We start from the raw sequence: 19780 nt of genomic DNA on the forward strand, positions 1-19780 counted from the left end.
CTCCAACTCAATATAGGTTGATAGAAATCTAAATCTCCAGCTTGATCTTCAGCTCCAGCTAAGTAGGAGTGGTCCTAGACTCAACTAATTCCATCAAGATAAACAGAATGAAACCACTTTGCAGAGGAAGGGTTCTCTCCTTCAAGGAGTTTCTATCTCATGGCTTACCCCTAAGTCAGAAAGAGAGAGAGAGAAAGAGAGAGAAAGAGAGAGAGAGAGAGAGAGAGAGAGAGACTGAGACTTTCAGGGCTCCCCTTATCACTACTAACTGTGTTACTCTAGACAAGTGACTTAACTCCAATTGCTTCTCCAAAAAAAAAAAAAAAAAGTAGGAGAGAGATCAATGTTCAATGAATGAAGTTAGAAAATTTGTTTGCAGCAGGTTGGATAGGGTTTTAAAAGCTAAACAAATTACTTTTATGAGAATCTTTTCTTTACTTAGAAAAATACTAGTTAGTCCCCTCCTATCTTCTTTTCCTAAAAGGCCTAATGTCCCTATTATTATCTCTGATTGCCCAGGGTACCTAGCATTACAATGCCCTCTCCTCCACAAAGGTATTCCCACATTGCAAAATTATCCCTATCATCTTTTCCATCTTTTGGAAATCACTCCCATCACCAAAATTTTGAGAACTATTTGAATGAATATTGTCAATTAGGTTTTAAAATATTAGATTTAGTTAATTCATGCTAAAGTGTGAATGACTTACATCTTTCAACCATCTCATTATTTTCACTTTTGGTCAAAGAAGTTTGCTGCAATTTTAGACAAAAGAATTTGAGAAGTCTTCCCAAAAGCTCTAAAATCATACTATCATAGACTCAAATTATACCTGATAAGTTTAAACGGAATCTCAAAAATGGAGATATATCTGTGTTATATATACAGAGGTGGCTTTTAGTGAATTACAGTGTTGTGCTATAGATTTATATTTGCAATCCAGCATTTAATTTTTAAAAATGATTTAAAATTTCCATTAGAAATATTGTAAGATAATAATATTTCTAATGTCAGAAAAATACCAAGGGTCATACTTTTTTTCTTCTTCTTCTTTGTTAATAGATTGTTGGAGGGAAGGAAGCACAATTTGTTTTTTAAACTATAGGGAAAAAACATGTTTTTTGTTCTGAGGCTAGTTTTAATCTGAATTTGCCCATCAACTCATAGATTAAATCAAATTCCTCTATGCCACAGTAACTTTGATTGTTTCAGGAAACATAATCATTTTAATGACTACTAAATAGTCATTAAAATATGGATTCTTGTTGAACAATTTCAGTTTGTTAGTTGAATAGCAAACAATTTTCCATGATTTTTTTCTGTGTTCTTATCATTTATTTGTAATTCTTTCTTCTGTATTCTTATCATTCATTAATAACTCACTTGTCTTAAGTTACATGCCATACTGATTTTGACTGAATTCCAGAGCATAGTACTATAGATTTATATTTTCACTATTTAATCCAAAAATTTCCATTGGTAATATTATAACACTCTAATACTTCCACTGCTACAGAAACAGTCTCAAAAGTCTTAATTTTCACTAAGATTTTGGATACCTCCTATTTATTAAAAAAAAAAAATGTTGAACATTTTAAAATCTTTATTTCAATATCTTTGTACATTTTTAAAAAATGATTATGTTTATCATTTTATCCTGAATTAAAATATTGATGCCAAGTTCTTCCCTAACATTACTATGCTTCAATTTAGCACTCTCAAAATATTTATTTTGTCTGCCAAAATATTAGTATTTTGTCATTTCTCTAAATTTACAAATTCTAATAGATTTTGTAAATAATTTTCATAGCAGAAAGCAGATGAAAGGTAAAATTGTAAGAATGTTTTTAGAATATCAACTGCACAATATTGCTGCATAAAAAATTGGTTCCTATTTCAAGCTAATCTTCTAACTCCAACTTTAATGAGGTAGGTGGGAACAGGTAGTTAACAGAGTATATTACTGGACTTTGAATCAGAAAGACCTGACTTAAAGGTCTTATGCTGGTCTCAGATTATTACTGTGTGATCCTGGGCAAATCACTTGACATTTTTTTAGCCTCAGAATCCTCATCCATAAAACGGGAATAATGATAGCACCTTCCTCACATAGGGTGGTTGTGATGATAAAATGAGTTAACATTTATAAAGCAATTGCAAACTTAAATCATTATGTAATTGCTAACTATTATTATCCAGTGCTTAGGTGCATTGTCTGGCACATTGTAGAAACTTAATAAATGCTAGTTTACTAAGTGACCACATGGGTCAAATTTCAAAGAAAATCCATAGAATTGGTTGTACAACAAGGTCTCTCTCTAATGGCACAGAATTAACATAGAACAGATTAATAGAGAATATGCCTCAGAAGTATTCTTTAGTCCTGAATTTTTCTAAGTACTCTATCCTTTCACTTATTAAGGTTGTCAAAATATTGATTTACATCAGACTCCTATATTGGCTGATATAGTGGTGAATTGAATAACCCATTTACAATAACCAATTTTATAATCTCCAATGTCAATACTATTTCACTGCACTGATAAAGTCCATTTCATCCAGTTGATCTCTTATTTCTCTTCCATCTCTAAACCTCATTAGTCATTAAACCAATGTTCCAAGAATTGAGAAAATTAGTATCTTGAAAATCGTATTTTGAGGGTAACTCTATGATATAAAGCATGCTGTGTAACATCCAATTAAATAAAAGTAAGAATCCTTAATTTTAAACTTAAGAGCAATTCAGAGCTACCCTTCCCTCTGGGAAGGGCTGGTTTATGAAGGGGTCGTAAACATTGTGATTTATGAGTTTCTGTGAAGGTTCTAATATATAAAATATATTACAAGGTATTTTGTAATAGTGTGATATATTCCTTTAGAAAAGAAGGGAACAAACCTTTCTTATGCTCCTATTATGTGCCAGATACTGTACTCAGCATTTTACAAGAATTATCTTATTTGATCCTTTCTACAACCTAGGGAATTGTGTAGTATTATTATTACATTTTGAATTTGAGTAAACAGACAAATAGTGGCTAATTTTTTTTTTTTCAAAAGTCATATAGCTATTATGTTTCTGAGACTGGATTTAAACTAATTCTTCTCGACTTCCAGTACAGTTCTATATACATTGTGCCACTTAGCTGCCTCTAATTGCTGGCTCCAAATGTCGCTATTTAAAAATGAAAAAAATTTAAAAAAATCCTTTTGGAAATATTACATTAAACTGGCATCATAATGATCATTTTGGTGTAATTTAATCTAATATAATTTCATATTCTAGAATAGCTAGCTACAGACCAGATGGCAAAGAGAAAACTTAACTATGCCAAATTTTAAAGTTTGCTTAGAAAGTTCAGAGCAAAGATATATACTATTGAATGTACAATATTAAACCTCATTGAAAGGGTGCAATTTCAAAGCCAGCTTCTTTTCACTCAGAATTGTATTCAAGTGTTGTCAGTTGCCAGTATAGTGAATTATTACAGGACAAATTAAAGTCTCAGAATACTTAAGAACCAGGATTCAAAAGGGACTGGGGGGGGGGGGGTAGTAAAACAATAAAAGTAAATGTAAATATTGATACTTTTAAAAAATGAAAAAAGAGCAGATACTGTTTTAGGCCATCATCATTTGTTAAGGAACCATCATCAGAATAAAAGTCTCCACAAGAAGACAAAAGAAGCTTCAATTTATTTTAATTTAATTTAAAAAGCTTAAAATTACATTTTCCATGACTTTCATCTCTATATTTCATTCTCCCCTTCTTACTTTGATCTGGTTACCATCTCTTCTCTTTCTGCCCCTTCCCCATCCTTCTATCCCCCCCAATTTTCTCCCCTTTCTTTCTCTCTGCCTTCTTCCCTGTCTCTGTCTCACTCTGTCTTCCCGTCTGTCTGTTTCTCTCTTATTTCATTAAAAAAAAAATAAAAAGCTGTATTCATGAGTACACATTTATGTTTTAATAGATATACTTGGGTCATGACACAAAACATGCTATTTTTAAGAAATTGGGTATTTATTTTGCTGCAGAAAATAATTATTGCTGTATCCCTGAGTGATACAAATATATTAGACATTTCAGAATAGCTCCTATATATATCTATATCTATCTCTATCTCTATCTCTATATCTATATCTATATCTTTTTTATTATTATTATTTTTACTATCTTCTTTCAAGGTAAAAGCATCCTGAATTTCCATGTATCCTGTTCAATAAGCTGTTTGTATTTTTTTGAAGTTTTGTCACACCTATAATAATGCTCAAGATTTTTTTTTTTTAATGCTCAAGACTAATTATACCTTTATTAGGATCACATTGTTTATGGTACTTGAACAGCACCACTGATGAAATTGCTAAAAGAACAGGCACAATCCCAAATCTCAGTTGGAAGCAGCAATAAACACTATCCACTCAATGGTAGTTAGAATTTTATGAAAGAAAAAGGCTCAGATGCTCATCCAGATAGCTATCTAAAATTCCCCGTTAAAAAGGATCTGATATTCATCAGAGTATGTGTGCCTTTCCTTGTCAGTGGTTGAAATGGATTATCTATCTTGGATGAGATTGTGATGACGGTGACCCTATTCTAAGTAAACCAAATCTCTTGAACTACTTATAATAAGATCACAAAAGAACCTCAGGACTCAGACTAATGGACTGCATTTAGCAGAATGTTTCTGCTGTCTTCTAGCCACTACAGAATTTCATAATGTGGTTTTTTTGTTTTGGAAGGTTGTGGAAAGTCCTAATAATTGATATTTCTGCTGTGAAATTTCCTCCTAATTATTCACTTATTTTTTGAAGCAAAGCTGAATGAGTGGAAGGCGGCTAAGAAATTTATCTTACAAAAAGGTGGCTGTGGCAGTCAGGAAAATTCATTGATATTGCAAGACCTGAATTTTACATTTTCAATAGTAAATTTTTTTCTTTTTCTTTTCTTTTAGGCTGTGAGGAGACAGAAATTTCTGGAACAGAGCATCCAGTCTGCCCAGGAAATTGACAAAACCCTTCGGCTGATTCAAGAGTCTCTGGCATTCATTGACAGACAGTTAACAGCCTTTATTACAGACAGAGTAGATGCAGCCCAAGTTCCCCAGGAAGCTCAGGTATGCTATATCAGGGAGCGGGAAGCAAGGAGGTTTTTTTTTTATTTATGTTGTTTTCATTTGTTGAGTAAAAGTTTATTTTAGTCTTCTTTAAGTGGATGAAGATGGAGCTTAATGTGCTAGACTTAGTTTTGAATTTATTTATTTTTTGGTTTTGTTTTTTAAGTTTTAGTTTATTTACTGTGGTTTTAAAAGGAAATATATATTTTAAAAAATAGATTTCTGAAACAAATTTAAGGTTAAAAACACCAGTGCAGTGAAACTTGTGTTAAGATGCATCATCTTATTCCGAAGCCAGAAGGAAGACTGAGTAAAATGACAAAAGTGAGAATCCAGTTTGTTATTGTTGTTCAATCATTCAATTGTACCTGATTCTTTATTATAATGATCCCCTTTAGGAATTACTTGGCAATGATACCAGAATGGTTTACTTTTTCCCAGTTAATTTTATAGATGAGCTAATTCAGGCAAACAGAGTTAAGTGACTTGCCAAGAACACACAGCTAGTAAAACTGAGACCATATTTAAACACAAGATTCATTTTCCTGACTCCAGGCTAGGTAATATGTTCACTGTCCTGCCTAACTTCCCCAGGCACCTAAGGTAACTTTGTTAAAAATGTAATCATAAAATATTGCCTTTACAAAATTGCTTTGTCATCAGAATAGGGCAAGAGTCAGATGCTGTGTTCTTATGTTTGTGTATGTTGTCATTCCTGATGAAATATCAGTTTCTTGAGTGTAGTCTTACTTTTTTTTTTTTATAACCATAGGTTCCATTTTTTTGTATCTTCAGAGCCTAATAATGCAGTGCCTGGGACATGTTCAGTCAATTTTTAGTTGTTTCTGAATCTTTGTGACCCCATTTGTGGGTTTCTTGGCAAAGATACTAGAGTGATTTGAAGTTTCCTTCTCCAGCTCATTTTATAGAGAAGTAACTGAAGCAAACATGGTTAAGTGACTTATCCATGGTCATACAGCTAAGTGTCTAAGACTGGATCTGAATTTATGAAGATTGAGTATTCCTGTTTACAATTCCAGTGTTGTACTAATCACATAACTTACCTGCCCACATGGCACATAGTAGTAGCTTAGTAAGTGCTTGTTAATTGATTGGTTAATTGATTGCCTGTGAGACTCCTTGTTAGGAGCCAGTCTTGGACATAAACTTTGCTAAAATAAACATTTACACACCTGGTACTAGAAGGTCAGGTGAACTAATGAGAATATATTTGTAGAACCTGATATTTTTATAAAGTGAATATCCTTAATCATTTAACATATATATGGTATCATCATGATGACAATGATCATCTTCCTGATTACAAATAAAGATTTTGTATGTATATTATATATATATATATACACATACACATATACATACATATATACACATACAAACATACATATACCACACAAAATTTTACTGTTCTAGAAGAATATATATATATATGCCTATATAGATATATTTCTAGATACATATATAGAAACATATCTATCTATAGAGATAGATAATGATATTTATACAATTGAGGAAAACTAAATGACATGTTGGTGAATACAGAAGAGAGAGAGAAAATTGTTTTATAGGCTCTTTTGAGGAGAGCACTAGATTTGGGGTCAAACAGAAGACCTAACTGAAATTCCCACTGTACTTATTATTTTGTATAAGTGGACAAGGAACCCATTTGACCTCTCAGGTTCTTTTTTTTTAATATGTGTGCAGAAACAGATATGAGAATCTAGCTGTCTTAAGCAAATTGCAAAAGTAGATAAACTAATGCTATTCTCCTCACTTTGTTTTGGCAAATGTTATTTTTTATAAAAATATTTTATGTTAATTCATAACAAATTTATTGTTGCTTTTTGAAATGAATTAATAAATATTTTAAAATTTATCAGTTCTCCTTTCAAATATGGTAAATGTTGATAAATATATCCCAAATAAAAGCTCTTTTGGGGGTACAATTGTTTGTAAGAGTCTAAAAAAAACCTAAGACCAAAACTTTGACAATTTATATTGTCTAGGAAACCCTAAATCTCCTTTATACAGAAAGCTGGGTCAAGTATTTCCATCATCTCCAAAGGCCATGTGATTAAGAAGTTATGCCCCTGTCTCCCAGCTTCTGGGAGATCATTTGTAATTTTAGGCGTTTTTGCCTTTGCCTCTCTAAGGAGGTCATTAGGGGTTCCCCAAGGAAATTATGAAGTTGTACAGACTTTTTCTAACTAAAGATCTTTCCTTCCCTCTGCTGTCCTTCTCCTCCTCTCTTCCTATTTGACAGCCTTAGAATATTCCTTTTTATAAATGAGTACAGAGGAGTGATTATAATCCTTAATAACTTATTCAATCTTTGTCAGTCCCTGGTGTTGAAACATGACTGGTATTGAATGAAGTCTGAATCTGTCCAGGATATGGTCCTTGGTTCTTTCTGTGAGGTTTCAGTGGATATGACCACACCCTCCATAAAATAATTTCATGAAAGTTCCAAACAAATATCTCATCCTTCAATCTCACCAATTTGATCCAACCCTAAAGCTATATAAATATCACTGAATTATAAACAAAATGTCAGCTTTAAAAAATTGAAATGGCATTACTTTTCCCTCAATTTTGACAAGTTTAGACTCCCAGGAATAATTAAATTAAGGGCCAGGAATTTCCTTTTTCTTAGCATTCCATTAATTATATTAAAATATAATTGGCTTCATTTATAATTCTTTGTATCATATTTTATGTACTAGCTACAAAAGGAGCCCATGATATACAAACAGTTTAAGTTCCCCTGAAGAATTAAAATGTTATTTTACATAATAATTTAATGTATCTGAAAATTGTGTCATTCATATACATTTGGGAATCTATAATTTACTTGAACCAGAAGATTTTTGAATACCAAGAAAGTTTGATTTGGTATTTTCTGCAGTTTTTGCTATACCTGAATTTTAAAAATTGCATCTGACATTGAAGTCACCTAATAGTAATATATCATATTGGAAAATACAGACAACCTAAAAAAGCTATTGAAACATTTTTCTTCTTGAAGATTTTATTTTAAGATGACTGCAAGAAAATTGTTTTCTGGGACAGAGTTATCAGCTGTGCAGATTTTCTTCAAGTTTGAGGTTTTCTAAAGCTCAATCTAAAGTTTGGTATTTAAGTTCCTTTGGGAGAAAATTTAGTCTATGGTAACAAGATAAAGTCTGTGAAATAAGCTCTTCAGTGAATATAGCATGTGCAAGTGGGGGCTACCAAGAGTTTATCAAAACAGGATTTTTCAATCATTACAGATGTGAATATCATTTTTAAAAAAAGAATCATAACCCACTATCAAGGTATAAATATGAATTGAATGTATGTTCTTAGTTGGAGAAAATTTAGGGGTGTTATGATAGATTAAGCAAAATAATTAGCTTATCTCATTAAGATGGGGGATCAGAAAAGTGGCACTATATTTGCTTGTCCTCTTCTATTTTAAATCTATATTTGGATTTTCCTGTTAAATAGAATCAGTTCTTCAGGTATCTGCCTCCACCAAGTGGTGATACTACTATTGTTCTGCTATAGAATTTAAATAATTTGAAAGGTCCATTCTTTCTGTCTTTGAGAATTACTTGTATCTTTAAATTCACTTAAGTTAAATTAAATTCCACTAATTACAGAAATTAATGGCTTGAACTTCCTGCCAAGGGCAATTTTAACTTCAAGGTTAGTATGGACTATGATATTTTCTGAGTTGTTTTTGTAACTACTTAGTTCTCAGTAGCTTAATATATAAACACTGATTTTATGGCAATATTAGAAAATATGTAATTCTGATTAATCAAAACATTATAATATATGATGAAATACAATGTCCTATACTTTGGACAAGGGATAATCCCTCCTCCAAGTAGAGAAATATAGGTACCAGATTCTGAAATTATATTATATAACTATATAATACTGTGAACCATAGTTATTCTACATGCATTTTTTATTTCTACTAAAATTCCTAGGATTGAATATACTTCATGAGATCAATTTCAGTGTTCTTTCTCCCAAACCATTTGTGCTTCTGAAGTTTTTGTTTTTGTTTTTGTTTTTTGTTTGCTTGTTTTTAAGGGAGGAGGGATTATATGCTTGTGTATTTATCTTAGAAAAAAAAGTGGGCTTTGTATGGAAGGAGTTGGTATAAAGTTTGTACATAAGTATTTGGACATAGCTTTTCCTTTACTTTATAAATTTGAGTATTATTCTTTATTTTTGTTTTTGTGATTTATTTTCATTATGTACAAATCAGACAACAGATCACCATGGAGGTAGCTCAGTGAATAGAGCATTAAACTTGGAGTCAGGAAGACTGAAAATCAAATCCATCCTCAGCAATTACTAACTTTGTGAAGTTAGCCAAGTCACTTGATCTTTCTGTGCTTAAGTGTTCTCATCTCTAAGGTGAGGACTTTCCAGTATTGTGATAAGCATAAAATGAAATAATATGCTTTACAAACTTTAAAGTATTATATAAATTATAGAAATCATGTTTGAGAAATTGCTCTTTAAAGAAGTTTATTTTTCCTAAAAATTAAGAATTCCTTAAAATAATACTTTATTAGGACTAACTTCATAAATGATGAACTCACCAAATATTTCTTGTCTCATCTTGGAAAGAGTGACAAGAAGAGGGAAAAGAGTGATTCTCTTTTAAGAGCTACTTTATTATTCTGTAACCGATTATTTTCTCTACTATGTTTTTCAAACAACACCCTTTGAGAACCGATTATTTTCTCTACTATGTTTTTCAAACAACACCCTTTGAGAAGTTTTCAGAACTAACCTATTTGGCTTGAGGTCATAAGTATGTAGCTAATTCTCCAACTTTCCATCAAATTGAGGCATAAATAATAAAAAGGCAAGAGCATTAGTCACATCAATTCAATAAGCATTTATACTATGTGTCAGACAGTGCTAAATGCTAGGTATACAAAGAAAGAAAAAAATTGCCCTACTATCAAGGAGCTTGCAGTTTAATGGAAGAAACAATATACAAGCAATTATGTGCAAACAAGATATATAGAGGATAAATTAGAAATAAATTGAAAGGGAAGGCATTAGCACTAAAGAGGACTAAGAAAGTTTTTTTGAAGAAGGTAGAGTTTTAACAAATTTGAAGCAAGCCAAGAGCCAGAAAGTTTTTTAAACAAAATCAAAATTTATTTAAAGGAATAGGAAGAGTATAGCAGCTCCAAGAAAGTAATAAAAAAAAAATGAAGGACTCAATTCAATATTAGTCTTAATCAGTAATCATCAAAAAATGTTGGTACTTGTTAAAGCAAAACCAACAAAAAACACTAGAAACACTAAATAAGAAACATAAATCCTTTATGATTAAGAGGAATCATAAAGACAATAACATAAATTTTTAGAGAGTATTCCTTTGTTTGATAAAAACTCCTGGAAAATCTGTAAGTGGGAATTGTTTGATAAAAGTTATTTTTTAAAAATTAAACTGCCAAAATGAGCTTCAAAATAATAGATGCCTTTAATATAAAAGGTGTTAGTGAGAAATAAAAAGTAAATTAAAAAAAATTAGAGACACTTTTCAGAAATATGACTTGGAGAGAATGCAAAATCAAATAAGGATCAGAGAAAAACATCAAAAACAAAATTTTGATTATCCAGAATTACAATAGTTTTTACTAAAAAACAATAAGATAAACTACAGAAATATTTGTATCAAATATCACTGATTAAAAATTAAAGCATCCAAGATTAAAAGGAATTTAAATAAATATATTATTCCCAAGAATGATAATTATCAAACAAGGATAACACCTTTCAAAATGGGATTTATTAATGATAAATAACTTTTTGAAAAATAGAAATATAAATTAAACAAAAACAAATATTTTATTTTTAAGGGCTGTGGGAAGAAAGGTACATTGATACCTTTGTTGTAGAGTGGTAAATTATTTTTAATCTTTTTTTTTTTTTTGCTGAGGCAATTGAGGTTAAGGATTAAGTAACTTACCCAGAGTCACACAGCTAGGAAGTATTATGTGTCTGAGGCCAGATTTGAACATAGATCCTCATCACTTTAGGGCAACCACTCTATTCACTGCTCCATCTAGCTGCCCCTATTTTAATCATTTTCAATAATAATTTGAGATTAATTTTTAAAGCAATTTAACAACACAATTTAACCCAATATTTCTATGGCTGAATTTATTGTATATTTAAAGAAAATATAAAATGAAATTTAAAAAACAGCATATATCAAAGTATTCATAGTAGTGCTTTTTGTGTTAGCAAAGAAATAGCAACAAAATGTGTGCATATTAGTTGGGGAATGGATAAAAAAACTCTGAAGAGGTAAGGATGGGTAATTCCCACTCCATACCTCTCCAATTACTGTTGATGTCAACACAAAAGACATCAATTAAAATGTAAATATATACACCCCCAGAGATGTGCAGATCGGTAAATTAAATGAATACTGTTTCATAATGACTGCCAAAAGACTAATTATTAAATGTTTTCTTCCCAACAGAAAATCCAATCTGATTTAACAAGCCATGAGATTAGCTTAGAAGAAATGAAGAAACGTAACCAAGGAAAGGATACTGCCAAAAGGGTTCTTACCCAAATTGAAGTAGCACAGGTATGTCAATGATCCTAGAATTCACATAAAATTTTAGAATATAATGAATTATTTTTACTCTGTCAAAATGATGTTTTTTGTTGATAAATGATTTTACATGTATGGACAAAATATTTTAAGAATATAAGCATGACATCTGAACAAAACTACTCTAAAACTGGCTATATTAATATATTAATATTAGCATTGTTTTATTTAATTATGAGCATATATTATATACATAATTAAATTATATATAATTAATATAAATTAACTAATAGCTAAAATTTATATAACATTTTAAATTAGGTGCTTTACACATGTTGTCTCCTTAGAGCCTCACAACCATCTTGGGACCTAGGAGCTATCTAGAGGCAGATACAGGGGACCTGCAGATGGGAAGGCCTTAATTCAAATCTAGCATCATTTATTTATCAAATGTGTGGTCTTAATCAAATCATTTAGAATTCTTTCTGCCTTAATTTTCTCATCAATAAAATGGAAATAGCAAGAACAGGTATAGCCTAGTTTTATTTTGAGAATTAAATGAGATTATAGATAACTAGATGGGATAATGGATGGAGTGCTGGGCCTGGAGTCACGTTCATCATTGTGAGTTTACAAAGCCTTGGACACAACTTGGACATACAAGTGACCCTGGACAAGTCACTTAACCCTGTTTGTCTCACTTTTTGTGATCTGGAGAAGAAAGAGGTGAACTACTCCAGTATCCCTGGCAAAAACATCCAAGTAGGGTAATGAAGATACAATTGAAATATAACTGAACAATATGTTTATAAAGTGCTCCAAAATGTTTAAAGAGCTATATAAATGCTATTATTATTTTTATCATTAGTGTTTCTATTTTACAGGTGAAAAAAATGGATTTTCAGTGACTTTCTCATATGGCTAATATCTGAGGGAAGGCTCAAAACTATGTCTCCCGACCCCTAAACCCATTGCTCAATACACTGTATTATACACTTTCCTGTATTAATAAATAGTATTTTTAAATGAAGATAAATGATGTAATTTTATTAGCATGTGCATTTAATTTTCTTAAGAAACAAATAAGAAAGAATCCAGAGTGATTTTTCACATCAGACATCACAGACAGTGATGTAATGAAAATAGAGAATCAGATAACTTGGGTTCCCATCCCAATTCTTCTTCTAAATGTCTGTTTTACCTTAGACAAATAATTTCTCTTCTCTGAGATGATTTTTCCTAATCAGTAAAATAAAGGGATAATATCAGATATTATTTTAAGTTTCTTCTAGTTTCACATCCCAGGAGACTATCATTTTCATTGTTTTTATTGCTTATGTATTTTAGCATTGGAGTTAGACCCAGAAGACATAGATGTGAGTTTCCTTAACCTGGCTGGAGCCAGTTTTAATTAGATTAGATGAAAAGACCCTGATAAGTTTTCAGTGTGAGCATATGTACTTCAGAAATTAGCAACTGATACAAGTCAGGCTCAAATGTTAGTAATTCAGAATACATTTAAAGTATATGTGTGTATATTCTTCCGTTCCCTCCAAAAACTCCATTGTTAAACTTTTTCAAATGCATCCCTACAATGAGCAGTGGTCCTGCTAATAGCTGAATGGTTTTAAACATATTACTCATCCACGTGACCATTTCCTCATTTGGAAAATGAGGATTGATTCAACATCCAACAAATGTTTATTAATCAAACCACTCTATTTCTTTGCCAAGAAAAACCCCAAATGAGTATCAAAAAAAAGTGAGACACAAATGAAAACTAACTGAACAACTAAAACAAAATAATTCATTATGCTAAGGTCTAGACTGGGTAGAAAAAAAAAAAAGACATGAAGTTACACTGTAAACATATGTGGTAATTGGTTTTCACTCATATATGACTTTTCATGATCTCATGGCCCACACTGTCCATGATGTTTTCTTGGCAAAGATATTGGAGTAGTTTGCCATTTCTTCCTCTAGTGGATTAAAGGCAAATACAGGTTAACTGATTTGCCCCAGCTCACACACCAAGTGAATATTTGAATTCATATTTGAACATAAATCTCTCTGACTCCAGGCAGAACATTCTATGCACTGAGACATCTAGCTGCCCCTTGTAAACATATAGCTTAGATAAATGCAAGGCTGTAACAATTTTAATTAGAAAGAATATTCAGGAAGAAGGCAAAAAGCAAATATTGGGGAACTAAAAGCATAATAATTTTTGAGGGAGGTCCATAAATTGATAATATTTACAGGCATAAATTTGAACATTTTTTAAACTCCAAAATATTAAATTTTACTTCATAATTTACTTTGCCTTCACAGAAAAAATTGCAGGATGTTTCTATGAAGTTTCGCTTATTCCAAAAGCCAGCCAATTTTGAGCAGCGTCTAGAGGAAAGTAAGAGAGTGTTAGATGAAGTGAAAATGCAGTTCCCTGTATTGGAAATGAAAAGTGTTGAACAGGAAGTAGTACAGTCACAGCTGGATCATTGCATGGTATGTATATCTGGTAACAAAAGTCAGCAATTTTTTAAAAAGGCAAAGATACTTTTGATTGTATAAAATATTTTGAGGAAATCTGATATTTGGCTACTTCATTACATAATTGTCAACAAAAGGTTTAGGTTGTTTGTAAGAAATTTTTGCATTTTTGCTGAAATTTCAATTATTCAGGACATTTATTAAAAACATGTATGTATACATTGTCTACACATCACACACACATATTAGTTCTTATATTTCTCCTTAAACAATAAAAAACAGGAAAAAAGAGACTATTGTTATGGTGAAATATTCAGAAATATTCAAAATTTTCTCAATAGAAATATCTGTGATGATACCATTAAAAATAATAATAACAATATTTTTGCTAGTAGATGTAAACTGATAAAAACCCTACCTGTATACCACTTATATATGTAACATGGCATATTAAAAGGCATCAATTATTCAAAGCAATTGTCAATTTCATTCAGTTTTAGGGAAGATATCAAGAGAAATAAAAATAAACCAATTGAATTGTATTGTGTTAGAACTAATAATTTCTTCATATTTTTCTCTTTTTCATTAGTACTTAAATATTTTTAAACAATGTATTAAACTATAATTATTTTTATTTTCAAGAAGATTTTCTTTTAAATAAGTCTGGAATTTGGGGGAAGACAATACAATTCAAATGTGATAACCCCCTATGCTGTAATATATATGTGCATATTATGACATGGTACTAATATAGGTATGAGTAATATATAGCATTTTTCTAAATCAGCCTTCCTGCTTTTGTTAGGTTTATATTCTATTGAAGTATGAGGTATATACACCAGTAATTAGAATACCCGATTACTACTTTAGAAGGATGCCAAACCTACTGTTAGGTAAAATCTAAAGGGAGGAGTAATATAAATTGTAATGAGAAAAAAAATAATGTGTTTTGTTTTGTTTTTTTTCGGATAGGAAAAAATATATATCTGACTTCATTGCTTTAAGCTGCTCAGTAGAAAATCTTCTAGGCAATAGTTATTGGCACTATCAGTAAAGTATATGGAAAATTGAGAATAAGGATCTTTGGTGTTATAGAAGTGGTAACATTTGAGATTCATAAAGTGCAGTACTCAAATTAATGTGGTAGTTAAGGCAACTGTGTCCATTGTCTTGGTAATACCTCAATATTTATAAAAAGAAGTGTGATCATAATGATGTAAGTATTCTCTCTACCCTTGCAAATGGCAACTTCTATATGCCTAAGTAGACAATTTCTTGCATTGCTCTAGCAAAAATAATGATAATTACTTAATGGTCAATCTTTGTGATAAGCCTCATCCAAATCAATATAGATAGATTGAATTCTTAAAAAATATTATATCACCAATATTATATCTGAAATCTTTCCAGCTTAGCAGGGCATACCAAAGCTATAATCTCACTGGTGGAAACCGTATAACTTAGGGTAAGCTCTAGGCCATGAGGAAATATCAGAATAGAACTTCAGTGGGAAAAAAAAGGTAGGGGGAAGATAATAATTAATTATCAGCATCACTTAGTAGCTCTGTAAAAAGCTACTATGCTCACTTAATGAAAAAAGCTAGCTAAATAAATTCATACAAAATAAAAATCAAAACTTTTTTAAATATAATGTAAAGATAAAACATAAATTGATCTAATTTTATATGTAGATATATGCATATACATACATGAACCCCCACATATGTAGCATATACTTACATATTCATTAACAAATTGCTATTTTTAACTCTGAATTATATCTGTTTATAAGTTTAAACACTAACAAAAAATAAGGATGGGTCTCTCTATCTTGCCAAAGCCGAAAGTGCAGAGGATGTTTGTAGGTCTGTTCCTATTAATGCTTGGCTTTTACCTTTTTATTTTGCTAAAATGGCCTGGTTCATCCTTTCAAAGGTTAACTAGTTTCCCTCTGCTCCTGTGATAGCCCATTGAATTATTCCCATTGAGATAAGAATTCCTTAACTCAAAAGATCTATCAACATCAGCTTCCTCATCAGTCACACACAAGCCAATCCTAATTTTAAAAATTGAAAATGAAAAAATATAGACAAATTAGAATTACTTCACCATTTAAACTAGTAGTCGTTTTGTATGGTACCACAGATTGCCTATAATTTTGTTTATTTGTTAGAATTCATCATTTTTCATTGTCTTTACAATTACATTGTCTTTACAATTACATTGTTTGTTGTGTGTCTTGACATAGAAATTATACAAAAGCCTGAGTGAGGTGAAGTCTGAGGTGGAAAACGTGATAAAAACTGGTCGACAGATTGTGCAGAAACAACAGACAGAAAATCCCAAAGAACTTGATGAAAGACTAACTGCTTTGAAGTTGCATTATAATGATTTGGGTGCGAAGGTAGGTACTTATGAAAAAGTTTTTCTTTGGACTATAACACAAAATTCAACTTTGTTTCTTATTTTTAGACCTATGGTTTGTGTTGAGTGATACCAATTATTTGCCTGTGCTTTATTTATGCCTCTGAAAGTAATCCTATTTTTACCCTTAAAGAATAGTACTCAGTGAAAAGTTTATTGAAAACAGTCAATTAGATTTATTTCCACGTGTGCTTTTGAAAGGCATTTAAATTAATCTATCTTGTAGTCTTATTATGTTACCTCTATTGTCTAATGTACCTTTATTCCAAATTTTCCTTAGCAACACACCCATCCCTTATAATTAAGAAAAAAAAAAAGGAAAGGATAAAAGTTTAACTGAACTGATCAATACACTGAGTCCAACCTTTTATGAAGTATTCCATATTTATAGTTTCCTCTGTAAGGAAGGGAGGAAGATATAAATTCAAATCTTTTCTTTGGGGTTAAGCTTATTCATTATAATTTCACATCATTCAGTTTTAATTATTTTTCTTTCCTTTTACATAATCATAGTCACTATGGATAGTGATGCCTGTTTCCTTGTACTCTTCATCAGTTAATATAATTCTTTCCTGTATTGCTGTAATTATCATGTCATTTTTAGAGTGGAGTATTCTCTTATATTCATGTATGACATTTTATTTAACTATTCCCCAATTAATGAATATCTGTTTTGTTTTCAGTTCTTTGCTAATATGAAAAATGATGCAATAAATATTTGGTATATAGAAGAATTTTCATTCTGTGGCATATAACTAGAAGTAGGAATCCTTTGTCAAAGAATAAGAGCATTTTAAGTACATTTTAGTATAATTCAAAATTGTTTTTCTATTTGGCAAATATATTATTCCTTTTTGCAACTTATGCCCATTTTCTTTATGGTTAGGATCAAGTTCCAAGTTGTTAGACAAGTATTTTCAACATCTATTTGTTTTTGCTACTTAATTCAGTTCTCTCTTATTTCCCTAAGGAAGTTGTTAATATTGTGTTAGAAATTGTGTCTGAAGAAGACAACCCCAAGGCCAGCATATAATTCATTTTATGCCTTTTTTTCTATTGTAAATAAACTCATTCAACAAAGTTTTACTGTTTGTCTTTATCAAGAAAGGTTGTATTATCTTAACATATACAAGACAGACAATTTGTTGAAGAGAACTTTTAGGTCTTTGTTTTGTTCTAACAATACAATAGTTTTTTTTTTTTTATTTTAATCAGTAAACAATAAACAGTGGTTGGGCTGTTGTCTGTTCTACACATTTAGTCATTTCTATAACTGCAAGGTATGTTCTGCTATAAAACTTCATGTGAAAATCTCCCAGTTATTTTATTATCAACAAGGAAAACCTCAATACAAGTATAGATCATTCTCCTTAATATTTTACTAAAATGAATAGGTATAAAAACTAGAAGGAATGATAGCAGGTCATTTTGTTCATCCCTGATTTCAGGAAAGATCACACTCAACACCTTGTCAAGAGATTCTTCCTTCTATTCAAGGAAATTACTTAATTGTACACGTTTTAACAGTTATCAATCTCAACTGTCAAGAAATTCATAGCATTATAGAAATTTCTTTCTTATGTCCACATCTTAGAGAAAATCTCTAATTTATATAGAAATGCTAAGACTTGAATTTATCTAGAGAAACTGTAACATTCTTTTCCTATTTTACAGTCTGAATGGGTCTTTTTGTATTAACTGTACATGACAATGCATACTTTTTGTTGAGAATATATGTGTTTTAAATGCTCATTTATACTTTATATTTCTTAATCATGACCTTTTCTTGAACAGTTTTAATTCACTAAGTTGACTGATGAATAACTTTGACTTTGAAAGAGAACATTTAAGGTAAAACATGATGTAATTATTCCCTTACATACATTTACTTTTATTTGTTATCTCACCATTAAGTTCATCTAAATGGATGTTATACATTATGTCTTAGAAAGATTTAATGTTCGATTTATTCTTGTTAATGTAGATATGTCATTTAGTATTTATTTTAATTCGTATGTCATAGTAATGTTATGAAAAGAAAGTTCTATAGGAATTCATCAGACATAACATGCTCATAAAAATGTAGCAACAAAATAAAAATCAAAGAATTTTTAATAAAAGTAATTATTTTTATAAACTGATTGCAGAATATGTATATATTATTAAAAAGTTCTGTGCACTAGATTTTTTTAACCTTCAGAAAAGTTATCATTTTGACCTGAAAGCAATCTTCAGCCTCAGAATTCTCCTTTTTATGAATGCTAATAGCAACAATAAATTATTTTTAAGATAAAAATTTTTAAAGTATAGGTATATAAAATAATTAAGCATTTTAAAAATGCATATTTTTACATGATTTTCTGAGATTTTGCTCTTGGATTTTGTTCAGTTTCACTTTACCATTTAGCTTTTGTTTCTGTTGTTTATTTAAAAAAATTTCCAGTTCATGAAAATTCTATTTTGAAGCATCATTTAAACATCATTTCCCTATATATGAAAATATGTTATTGGATAACATGCCTTTTGTACTATGGTAAAATTCTTTGCCTTTAATTTCTGACTTTTGCTCTAGTAGAATCATCCCAAGAAAAATATTTCCTTCAATTCAAGAATAAGTTTTTCATGAAAAAGTCAATACCAAAGAACCATGCTGCAGGTGGCACTCTTTAAACAGATCTCTTCAGAAAAAGAAAAATATAAAAAATGTCAAAACTCTAAGTTCCTAAAGATGGCAGTCTTTCCTATTATATAGATATATAGATATAGCTAAACACATCCACACATACATAAAATATATATACATATATGTATATAGTATAATATAAACAAATAAAAATATAACGTTCGATAAGACAGTCTCTGATAAGATAAGATTCCTTTGAACTATAAAATCTGGTGTCCTTTTTATACCAATAGCAAAGAAAATTTGGTTGCCAAAGATTAAATCTATAAAAAATATAAGGTTTTGCATCAGCTAACTTTTTTATTGATTTTATTGTTGGTGGTGCATCTTCTAGACTGTTTAAATAAAATTTAGAGCACACTATAACATTTACAACCTTAGAAAAGTAATCTCTATATCAATATATAGACCTTCTAACCAGGAAATTAATGAATGTCACTGAATGTTGGCATTTCAGAGTCTAT

At 30.4% G+C, this 19780-nt stretch overlaps 1 protein-coding gene across 10 annotated transcripts in view; it reads left to right on the plus strand.

Annotated features, from left to right (window-relative positions):
* Positions 1 to 19780, plus strand: part of DMD (dystrophin) — a 2285006-nt gene that overhangs the window by 923551 nt on the left and 1341675 nt on the right. For all 10 annotated transcript variants that reach the window (XM_031963631.1, XM_031963630.1, XM_031963635.1 and 7 more), the window contains 4 exons: positions 4951 to 5112; positions 11642 to 11752; positions 14051 to 14224; positions 16458 to 16613. In XM_031963631.1, coding sequence (XP_031819491.1) covers positions 4951 to 5112; positions 11642 to 11752; positions 14051 to 14224; positions 16458 to 16613 — 603 coding nt within the window. The remainder of the gene's footprint in view (positions 1 to 4950; positions 5113 to 11641; positions 11753 to 14050; positions 14225 to 16457; positions 16614 to 19780) is intronic.

Source organism: Sarcophilus harrisii, chromosome 3 (assembly GCF_902635505.1).
Source record: "Sarcophilus harrisii chromosome 3, mSarHar1.11, whole genome shotgun sequence".
In the NCBI taxonomy this organism is placed as follows: domain Eukaryota; kingdom Metazoa; phylum Chordata; class Mammalia; order Dasyuromorphia; family Dasyuridae; genus Sarcophilus; species Sarcophilus harrisii.